Source organism: Ursus americanus, chromosome 25 (genome assembly GCF_024610735.1).
Source record: "Ursus americanus isolate L20-20 chromosome 25, mUrsAme1.1.p, whole genome shotgun sequence".
Taxonomy (NCBI): domain Eukaryota; kingdom Metazoa; phylum Chordata; class Mammalia; order Carnivora; family Ursidae; genus Ursus; species Ursus americanus.
The window spans coordinates 34,785,399-34,797,413 of record NC_142151.1 but is presented as its reverse complement, the minus strand read 5'-3'; the positions used below and the strand labels follow the sequence as shown (position 1 = coordinate 34,797,413).

Here is a 12,015-nt window from a genome sequence, read left to right as displayed (position 1 = left end):
TCTAGAAGAGTTAACTCTAGAGGACACTTTTGGTATTTATTTCTGTATTACAGTTACAAATGAAAGTCTGTATAGTGCCCCTGTTTGTATGAATGGGTCATTTAAAAACAAGTGCAGTAATTACTCCAGATTTATTTTTAAAAAGCATATGATTTTTCCAAGACAAGTTATATCTTTAAATTAAGTAGGAATCTAGCAAATATCTTAACATGTGCTGTCAACCTTTACCAAATACAAGCACGTCATAACGAGTGAAATGTAAGATTTTCAATAGAATTACATTTTCAACTTGTTTTTGTTGAATGATAAGTTTATACACCATTTTATTCTGTTTATTTAGTATTTTTAAAAAATTAACATATAATGTATTATTTCTTTCAAGGATACAGGTCTGTATCCTGTTTACTTTTAAAACAAAGGAAAAGCTGGTGCGCCTGGGTGGTTAAGCGTTGGACTCTTAGTTTCAGCTCAAGTCCTGATCTCAGGGTTGTGAGATCAAGCCCCATGGCGGGCTCTGCGCTCAACACAGGGTCTGCTTAAGACTTTCTGTCCCTCTTCCTTTGACCACTCGTGCTGTGCTCGCTCTCATGTACCTGATTAATATGTATTGAGTTAAAGGTAATAGAATGTTTTCATGTGAGCTTGAAGATGAAATTCTTCTGAGGAGACCTTTTTTTTCTCTTTTGTTAGAAGTCAGGGTTTTGGGGTGCCTGGGTGGTTTAGATGGTTAAGCGTCTGCCTTTGGCTCAGGTCATGATCCCAGGTTCCTGGGATGGAGCCCGCATCGGGCTCCCTGCTCAGTGGAGAGCCTGCTTCTCCCTCTTCCTCTGCTGCTCCCCCTGCTTGTGCTCTCTTGCTTTGTCAAATGAATAAATAAAATCTTAAAAAAAAAAAAAAAAGAAGTCAGGGTTTTTTTTGTTTTTTTTAATGACTGGGCCATTTTTAGGCAGTTATTTAAAATGCATAACAGTTAATCAAAACTATGGCTCTGCTACTTTGTAGAAGTATTTAAATTAAAATCAGCATTATTATTTATCAGTGGCCTGGCATACATTTATATATGTGTGTGTGCTTGGTTTCTTATAGGTGACAAACGGCTATTTAAAGACTTCTTGAGCGATAAAAGGGAATAGTATTGATGTTTTTTATCTGAAGTCTTACAGATTGTTAGTTCACTGTGGCCTCTACACCAAAATATGGTGAATGTTAATGACAGTGGCTAGTTAAGAAATGGCCGATTTTGATCAACAAACTATCCTTGTACTGATATTAAAAAGTGATGATGGTATTTCAGTATAATGGAATAGTCTAATTGCTGATATTTTTTGTATATTAAATATAGCTGCCATTATAATGGGAATTTAAAAATGAAACCATTCAAATCATATTTTCTTTTCCTTCTCTTTCTGATAGTGCCGGAAGTTTCTGTTGGCATTGTAGTTAGCAAATTGTTTCTGTGTTTACTTTGGGGCATGCATATGCAGTTATCTGGTGAATTTACACCCCTTTCCCCTGTAGTTCTACGTGTATTAATGATCTCAAATAAAATTAATCTTCTTATTCTGCTAGAGAAGAAAAAGCTGGATCACTTACCAGTAACTGGAGTTCTCCTATTGGGTAATCTCCACAGATCCACATTCTTTGAAGTTATTGTGAATGCCTCGAGGACCAAGGAACCGTTGAAATTTCCAATTTCAGGAAGGTAAGCAAGTGCACTGAAGCATGTCTCTAGCATCTCCCAAATCCCCTCCCCCCAACTTTCTTACATATACGTCTGTACTGCATGCCCCCTCAGTTCCAGTGGATGCCCATCATGAAGATTCTCATGCTGGACAGAAGGGCAAGAGAGGTGGATCTGTGAGGGAAAAGACCCAATAGGATAACTCAAGTTACTGGTGAGTAATCTAGTTTTCACAAACTCGAGATTTTTTTCTCACATTTCTTCTCTTTAGAATGAGTTTGTTTAATTACAAAGAAGAAAGTTGTATGCAATAGCTTCATTTTATAAATTTGATGTAGATTATGGAATTTATTGTATGGATGATAAATACCTAGTTCTTAATGGGTGTATGAATAAGTGTGACATTAATTTTAAAGAGTATCACTTACATAATAGCTGTTCATAAAAATTATGTGTCTATTACCTTTTGGTAAATAGTGTAATACTTCTAAAGCAATTTAAGGAAGCTATGTGTTGAATTATTTTGTAAATTCCTTCATTTGTGATGTTGCTTTTATATGAAGTAAATACTTCATATTATGTTAAGTTTATATGGTAAAACTTATGTCAAATTTGGCCAAATTCTTTTGGCATAGTACTGAAAAACAAAAAATAATTTTATATTAATTGACTAGCACTTCTTACTGATATAGTTTTCAGTGTACCTTTTAACTCATTGTAGGTATATTTGGAAAATAATTCAGGGTGTGTTACAGTTCTATTTACCACTTCCTTGTTCATAATAGATGGACTTATTAATGTGATGGGTGGCACAATTGGTTCATTGTGAGTCTCTGCTTCCACAAGTACCAGAAAATTTACTGAACTGGCGTGTAAATGTTAGAATTGGACAGAATTCCTTGCTTCTAATTTCTCTGTCATTTATTCTGCTTTGTTACCAGGTTATCCTTTCTAAAAGGGCCTGTAGTGGTGCTCTGTTCAAGTTGTTTTATAAAATTTTCATCCATTTGCTGGGTACTTAAGGCCTCTCATAATCCAATCCCATCCTATTTATCCAGCCTTAATTTCTTCACTTTGAAACTTTTGGTCTTACTTGTTTACTTGTTATATTTATACTTTGGGGCTTGTGCTTTGCCATTTTTTAAAAATGACTTTCTTTTTATTCTGCTTTTCTATACTCTAAGGTTGAGATCAGGTCCTGTCCCTTACACAATTTCTTTTATGCTAGCATCTGTCTGTGACCTCCATTTCCTCAGTGGAAAAATGAGACTGCTATGGGGATTGAATTAATTTGTAAACACTCTTGTTAACTATTATTTGATTGTAGATGGAACATTTCTGTGATTATGGATATAATTTTCATCTGTATGACGGTTTAGCCTTTAAGTATTGGCTGTGGGTGATATTGCTATTTCTTTGATATGAAACTCTTAAGCTGATTTGTATGATCATGGAGAAAAAGGATAGGATTTTATTGTTTTAAATTTTATTTAGTTCCTAACATCAGTGACTGGGATTAAATTATACCCATTAAAAAGTAGTTTTACACGTAGTTGGTAGAAAAAACTTAGTTTTTCATGAATATATTTACCAGTTTCCTCATTTATAAAACAGGGTCATTTGGCTTATCAATCTTGTTTGTATTGTCAGTTTTTCTTAAGAACAACAGTTTTTTCCCTTTGAAACTGGAATAGTGACATTATAATTGTTTAGTGCAATATAAATTTCTTCTATGGGACATTAAAATAGAATGTACAGTTTTGAGAGAGTTAACTAGTTTGGCTTCACTTTAAAACTTTGTGTAGTGTTAGAAAACAAACTGGAAATTCAGTGTACTTGATTTTTGAGGTTTAAATATCTTAGAAGACTATTGCTTGATTTTCAGAAATGTTTGGATTTAAGAATACCTGTCTGAAGAAGCAGTAGTTGAAATCTAATTTCTGGTTGCTTAAGGAAGGGAATGACAGATTGTCACTTTTAAATAGTCACCAGAGAACCAATTCAGGTCCAATTAGACAAACCAAAGAAAACATTTAAATGACTTAAGCGCTTGTTTTGAATTTCCTTCTGCACATCCAGTTTCATCATTTCTTTGGTATGATAGTGCTATGGTATATTAAGAATATCCTTATTCTTTATTCTTTAGAAGTACATGCTGAGAAATTTAGAAGGAAATATGATAGGTTCAGAAAAAAAGTGTGGGTATTTGGGTGTGGTGTGTATGTGTGTCTGTAGAGAGAGATAAAAGAAGAGATAAAGCAAATGTGGCAAATGTTAACAATTTTGAATCTAGGTGAAGGGTATATAGGGTATACATTATACTTTCAAGTTTTCTGTGGTTTTGATATTTTTCAAAAAAAAAAGTTGAAAGTGTTTTAAAAAGAACTGTATTGTGCTTCAATTTCTCTAATTCTAAAATGGGAATAATAGAACTTGTTCTTTCTGTGCCTTGATACAGGTAGGCCCAGTGGGGGATACATTTGGTAGACTAGCAGTCAAGAGAACTTTAAGAAGTAGGTGTTTTTTTTTTTTTTTTTTGACATTAAAGAAGAGTTTTATAGCAGACAACTTTTAAAGTACATTTCACGTAAAAGCATATTAGCTTAAAATATATCCCTTTTTCTTATTCAGAGCATATTACATTATAATTGAACAAGAGCAGTGAAGAAGCAATAAATATGTAGAAATATATGAAGTAACTAATTGAAATACAAAAATATAGCTAGTTCTAAAATAACTCTGTAAATGGGCAAAAAAGAAGATTAGACCTAGCTGAAGAGAGAAGTTGTTAATTTCGAGATAAAACTGATAACTCTTCCAGGACGCGTATAGCAAAATAAAGAGATAAAAAGAATGAAAGAAAAGCTAAGTCACCTTAGAAGTAGGTTGAAAAGCTCCAGTGTAAGTCTGATTGGAGTTCCAGAGCAGAGAATACAGAGAATGGTGGAGAAGCAGTATTGAAGAAAAAATGACTAAACATTTTCAAGAATTTTTTTTTTAAAGATTTTATTTATTTATGTGACAGAGAGCCAGCAAGAGAGGGAACACAGCAGGGGAGTGGGAGAGGAAGAAGTAGGCTCCCAGCGGAGGAGCCCGATGTCAGACTCGATCCCGGAACGCTGGGATCACCAAGAATTTTTTTAAAAAGTAAAAAGTGTTGAATAATTAGAACTGAATCATAACAAAAGCATTGTATCAGAACTTGAAGGATATAGGAAAAGTGGTGCTTAGGGGTGATTTTATAACCTTAAATGCATGTATTAAGTTCAAAGAAAATAAATGAGCCAGATAGTCAACTCAAAAACTAAAAAAAAGAAAAAGAAAAAGAAAGTAAAAGCTAAGAAAGAAGGGAGGAAATAAAAATAAAAATAGAATTTGGTGAAATAGAAAAGAATCAACAATAAAAACAATAGCAATGTTTATTCAAATCAGAGCTAGTTCTTTTTAGTTGATTAAGTTCTGGACATACTCCTCAAAAAACAGATGGTGCAACTAATAAAATTTAAAATGAGATATAACTACAAACACAATTATAGATTTAAAAATCACAAGAAATCACAATTATATATATATGTTTTAATATATATTACATTATATATTATATATGTATATATAATATATATATATATTTTAAAAACCAGGTAAACTGGATTGTTTTCTAGGGGAAAAAATCATTCCAAAATTGTAAAGAAAATATCTAAAGAAATTTAAAAACCATTAAAAAAATTAAAGTTGTAGGAAACTTCCCTAAGAGGAATAGGTTTTTATTTTTTAAATTAAAAAAAAAATTTTTATAATAATTTTTTATTATGTTATGTCACCATACAGTACATCCTTAGTTTTTGATGAAATGTTCCATGATTCATTACTTGCGTATAACACCCAGTGCACCATCCAATACATGCCCTCCTTAATTTAAAAATAACAATTTAGGGGTGCGTGGGTGGCTCAGTCAGTTAAGCATCCAACTCTTGATCTGAGCTCAAGTCTTGATCTCTGAGTCGTGAGTTTAGGCCCTACGTTGGGCTCTACACAGAGTGTGGAGCCTATTTAAAAAAATAAAAATAAAAATGGAAACTTTATTGAGCTATAATTTGCAAATCCTGTCATTTATCCATTTAAAATGTACAAATCAGTGGCTTTTAGTATTTTTAGAGTTGTGCAGCCTTTACTCTGATGTTTTAGAATATTTTCTCACCCCAAAAAGAAACTGTTGTACCTGTTAGCAGTCAGTCCCAATTCTCCTCAAATCCTCCAGACTTAGGCAACCACTGATTTACTCTGTTTCTATAGATTTGCCTATTCCAGACATTTCATATAAATGGAATCATCCAATATGTGGCCTTTTGGGACTCACTTCTTTCACTTACCGTAATATTTTTCAGGTCCATGTCATACCATATATCAGTGCACTTTCTTCCTTTCATGGCCAAATAATAGTTCATTGTGTGTGTGTATATATATACACACACACACACACACACGCACACCACATTTTGGTTTTCCTTTCATCAGTTGAGGGCTATTTGGATTATTCTGCATTTTTTGCCTATTATGAATAGCTGCTATCAGCATTTATGTACAGATTTTTGTGTGGATATACATTTTCATTTCTCTTGGATATATACCTAGGAATGAAATTACTAGGTCATATGTAACTATGTTAAACCTTTTGAGGAACTGCCAGACTGTTTTCCAAAGTGGCTGTGCCATTTTACTTTCCCACCACAGTATATGAGGGTTCTAATTTTCCACACCCTCACCAACACTTTCATTATCTGTCCTTTTTATTTTACCCATCCTCACTGTGTGAAGTGGTATCAGAGAAATAGTTTTAATTGTGATATTTATAATCCTTTTTCAGATATACTTTTGGTGAACAGAGAATTCTACTTTTATACAAAATGACCCAGGTAATAGAAAAAGAGGGAAAGCTATCCTGCCATTTATCAGACAAGTGTAGTTTGGAAACCTAGACTGGAAAGAATATACAAGGGAAAAAATATATATATATATATATTTTTTTAAAGATTTTATTTATTTATTAGAGAGAGACAGCCAGCGAGAGAGGGAACACAAGCAGGGGGAGTGGGAGAGGAAGAAGCAGGCTCATAGTGGAAGAGCCTGACGTGGGGCTCGATCCCATAACGCCGGGATCACGCCCTGAGCCGAAGGCAGATGCTTAACCGCTGTGCCACCCAGGCGCCCCCAAGGGAAGATATATTATATTCAATCTTACATATGAACAGAGACGTGAAAATTTTAATTAGGATAAAATGTAAGGATAGGTCGGGGAGTTAAGGTGGCGGAGGAGTAGGGGACTTTTCAGCCAGTCCCCTGAGTCGAGCTGGATAGATACCAGACCAGCCTGAACATCCGCGAAATCAGCCTGAGACGCAGGAAGATATATCTGGATCTCTACAAATGAACATCTCCAGCGCTGAGTATTGAGGTACGAAGCGGAGAGCCGTGAAACTGCGCACAGATATCGGAAGATAAACGGAAGGGGGAGGGAGCCGCCGTGTTCGGGCGCCGGGAAGCGGTAGCCACCTGCACGGGGGGGCAGGCGGGGGAGTGGACTCACGGACCGGCACCCGCGAGAGAGCAGACTGAGACCGTGAGCTGGGGAACGCGTGACCAGACTGAAAACCGGAGCTCCGGTGAGCTCACTGGAACCAGACTGAGACTGAGAGCTCTGGAACGCGCGGGGGCGGCTGGCCGCTGGCAGTGTTAAAAACACAAAGGACAGAGACGCGCCCGCCCTGGAAGTGAGGGCTGGGACGCCGGGTGTGGGGCGCACATCCCGGGACGCTGCAGGGTTCAGCAGCACCAACAGAAACAGAGTTAAAGTGGCCAGAACATCCGTGGAGAACGGTCTGCAATCCCTCTGTTCTGAGATAGAGACTGAGATTCGGCCACTGCTGCTCTGACTCTCAGAAGAGGCACAGCAAACCGCCAGGGAAAGCCGCCAGAGAACAAAAGCCTGGAAATACCAGCTCACAGTGTGCCCATTCCCATCCCCCCTCGCAGGGGACACGGAGACTCTACCCAAACAGGGTTGCCTGAGTATTGGCGCGGCAGGCCCCTCCCCCAGAAGGCAGGCTGAAAAATCAAGAAGCCCACATCCCTAAGATCCCTATAAAACAAGGGCACACAGCCTGGGTCCCAGTCAATAATTTGGGCTCTGGACAGCCCCGCAACCTCTCCTCATCAGAATGAAGAGAAGGAGAAATCCCCCCCAGCAAAGAAAAGAAAATGAGTCTGTGGCCTCTGCCACAGAACTAATGGATATGGATATAACCAAATTATCAGAAATGGAATTCAGAGTAACAATGGTCAAGATGATGTGTAGACTTGAAAAAAGTATTAATGAAAATGTTAATGAGAATATAGAATCTCTAAGAGCAGAAATGAGAGTGAATCTGGCAGAAATTAAAAATTCTATGAGCCAAATGCAGTCAAACCTAGAGGCTCTGATGGCCATGGTGAATGAGGCAGAAGAACGTATCAGCGAATTGGAGGATGGGTTAGTAGAAGACAAAGCTAAAATAGAATCTGGACTTAAAAAAATCCACGCTCAAGAATGTAGGTTACGGGAGATCACTGACTCAATGAAACGTTCCAGTGTCAGAATCATCGGCATCCCCAAGGGGGTGGAGAAAAACAGAGATCTAGAAGAGGTATTTGAACAAATTGTAGCTGAAAACTTCCCTAATCCAGCAAGGGAAACAAACATTCGTGTCCAAGAGGCAGAGAGGACCCCTCCCAAGCTCAACCACGACAAACCTATGCCACGTCACGTCATAGTGCAATTCGCAAATATTAGATCCAAGGATACACTATTGAAAGCGGCCAGGACAAAGAAATGTCTCACATACCAAGGCAGAGGTATCAGAATTATGTCAGACCTGTCTACACAGACCTGGAATGAGAGAGGGTGGGGGGGGGGGGCATTTTTAAAGCTCTTTCAGAGAAAAACATCCAGCCAGGGATCCTTTATCCAGCAAGGCTGTCATTCAGAATTGATGGAGAAATAAAGACCTTCCAGAATCGCCAGTCATTGACCAATTTTGTAACCACGAAACCAGCCCTACAGGAGATATTAAGGGGGGCTCTATGAAAGTAAAAAGGCCCCAAGAGTGATACAGAACAGAAAGTCACAATCTATAGAAACAAGACTGTACTGGCAACATGGCATCATTAAAATCATATCTCTCAATATTCAGTCTCAATGTAAATGGCCTAAGTGCTCCCATAATGCCACAGGGTTGCAGATTGGATAAAAAGGCATGACCCATCCATTTGCTGTCTACAAGAGACTCATTTTCAACGTAAAGATACATTCAGACTGAAAGTAAAGGGATGGAATACCATCTTTCACACCAGTGGACCTCAAAAGAAAGCTGGGGTAGCAATTGTCATATCAGACAGATTGGATTTTAAAGACTATAGTTAGAGACACAGAAGGGCACTATATTATTCTTAAAGGATGTATCCAACAAGTGGATATGACAATCATAAATATCTATGTCCCCAACAGGGGAGCACCAAGATACACAAGCCAACTCTTAACCAGAATAAAGAGACATATAGATAAAAATACGTTAATAGTAGGGGACCTCAACACTCCACTATCAGAAATAGACAGAACACCCATGCAAAGAATCGACAAAGAAACAAGGGCTTTGAATGCCATACTCGACGAGTTGGACCTCTCTACACCCCAGAACCAAAGAATACTCATTCTATGCTAATGCCCATGGAACATTCTCAAGAATAGACCATGTTCTGGGACACAAAACAGGCCTCAACCCATACCAAAAGACTGAAATTATTCCCTGCATATTCTCAGACCACAACACTTTGAAATTGGAACTCAACCACAAGGAAAAATTTGGAAGAAACTCAAACACTTGGAGACTAAGAACCATCTTGCTCAGGAATGATTCGATAAACCAGGAAATCAAAAATCAACTTAATTTATGGAGACCAACGAGAATGAAAACACAACGGTCAAAATCTATGGGATACTGCAAAGGCGGTCCTAAGGGGGAAATACATAGCCATCCAAGCCTCACTCAAAAGAATAGAAAAATCTAAAATGCAGTTTTTATATTCTCACCTCAAGAAGCTGGAACAGCAACAGAGGAACAGGCCTAATCCATGCACGAGGAAGCAGTTGACCAAGATTAGAGCAGAAATCAATGAATTAGAAACCAGGAGTACAGTAGAGCAGATCAACAGAACTAGAAGCTGGTTCTTTGAGAGAATTAATTAAATTGACAGACCACTGGCAAGACTTATCCAAAAGAATAGAGAAAGGACCCAAATTAATAAAATTATGAATGAAAAAGGAGAGGTCACGACCAACACCAATGAAATTGGAAGGATTATTAGAAACTTTTATCAACAGCTTTATGCCAATAAATTAAGCAATCTGGAAGAGATGGAGGCCTTCCTGGAAACCTATAAACTACCAAGACTGAAACAGGAAGAAACGTGATTTTTTTTTTTAAGATTTTATTTATTTATTCGACAGAGATAGAGACAGCCAGCGAGAGAAGGAACACAAGCAGGGGGAGTGGGAGAGGAAGAAGCAGGCTCATGTGGGGCTCGATCCCATAACGCCGGGATCACGCCCTGAGCCGAAGGCAGACGCTCAACTGCTGTGCCACCCTGGCGCCCCAGAAATTGATTTTTTAAACAGGCCAATTGATTATGAAGAGATTGAGTAAGTGATAAACAACCTTCCAAAAAACAAAACTCCAGGCCCGGATGGTTTTCCTGGGGAATTCTACCAAACATTCAAAGAAGAAATAATACCTATTCTCCTAAAGCTATTTCAAAAAAATAGAAACAGAAGGAAAGCTACCAAACTCATTCTATGAGGCCAATATTACCTTGATCCCCAAACTAGGCAAAGACCCCATCAAAAAAGAGAATTACAGATCCATTTCCCTAATGAATATGGACGCCAAAATCCTCAACAAGATCCTGGCTAGTAGAATCCAACAGTACATTAAAAGGATTATCCATCATGACCAAGTGGGATTCATCCCTGGGATGCAAGGGTGGTTCAACATTCACAAATCTATTAGTGTCTTAGATTTTATCTAGAAAGAAAAATTCAGAAATCATATGATTCTCTCAATAGATGCAGAAAAAGCATTTGACAAAACACAGCATCCTTTCCTGATTAAAACCCTTCAGAGTGTAGGGATAGAGGGTACATTCCTCAACCTCATAAAAACCATCTATGAAAAGCCTACAGCAAATATCATTCTCAATGGGGAAAAGCTGGAAGCCTTTCCCTTAAGATCAGGAACACGACAAGTATGCCCACTCTCGCCACTATTATTCAACATAGTACTAGAAGTCCTTGCAACAGCAATCAGACAACAAAAAGGGATAAAAGGTATCCAGATCGGCAAAGAAGAAGTCAAACTCTCTCTCTTTGCAGATGACATGATACTCTATATGGAAAACCCAAAAGAATCCACTCCCAAACTATTAGAAGATATAGAGCAATTCAGTAATGTGGCGGGATACAAAATCAATGCTCAGAAATTAGTTGCATTTCTATACAGGAATAATGAGACTGAAGAAAGAGAAATGAGGGAATCCATCCCATTTACAATAGCACCAAAAACCATACGTTACCTTGGAATTAACCAGAGACATAAAGGATCTATATTCTAGAAACTATAAATCACTCTTGAAAGACATTGAGGAAGACACAAAAAGATGGAAAAATATTCCATGCTTATGGATCGGAAGAATTAACATAGTTAAAATGTCCATGCTACCCAGAGCAATCTACACTTTCAGTGCTATCCCGATCAAAATACCGAGGACATTTTTCAAAGAACTGGAACAAATAGTCCTTAAATTTGTATGGAACCAAAAAAGGCCCCGAATCTCCAAGGAACTGTTGAAAAGGAAAAACAAAGCTGGGGGCATCACGATGCCGGATTTCGAGCTGTACTACAAAGCTGTGATCACAAAGACAGCATGGTACTGGCACAAAAACAGACACATAGACCAATGGAACAGAATAGAGAACCCAGAAATGTACCCTCGGCTCTTTGGGCAACTCATCTTTGACAAAGCAGGAAAAAACATCTGGTGAAAAAAAGACCGTCTCCTCAATAAATGGTGCTGGGAAAATTGGACAGCTACATGCAAAAAAATGAAACTTGACTACTCTCTCACACCATACACAAAGATAAACTCCAAATGGATGAAAGACCTCGATGTGAGACAGGAATCCATCAAAATCCTAGAGGAGAACATAGGCAGCAACCTCTACGACATCGGCCAAAGCAACCTTTTTC

General features: G+C 37.8%; 1 protein-coding gene across 10 annotated transcripts in view; it reads left to right on the top strand.

Annotated features, from left to right (window-relative positions):
* Positions 1-12,015, top strand: part of YAF2 (YY1 associated factor 2) — a 74,245-nt gene that overhangs the window by 19,739 nt on the left and 42,491 nt on the right. For 3 of the 10 annotated variants that reach the window (XR_006780268.2, XR_006780269.2, XR_006780267.2), the window contains exons 5-6: positions 1,570-1,702; positions 1,796-1,895. The exons of 4 other annotated variants lie outside the window; for them this stretch is intronic. Coding sequence is in view for 2 of the 6 variants with exons in the window: in XM_045801260.2 (XP_045657216.1) it covers positions 1,570-1,702 (133 nt within the window). In the remaining 4 variants the exon portion in view is untranslated. The remainder of the gene's footprint in view (positions 1-1,569; positions 1,703-1,795; positions 1,896-12,015) is intronic. 3 more of the 10 variants (XR_006780270.2, XM_045801259.2, XM_045801260.2) reach the window with 3 other exon arrangements.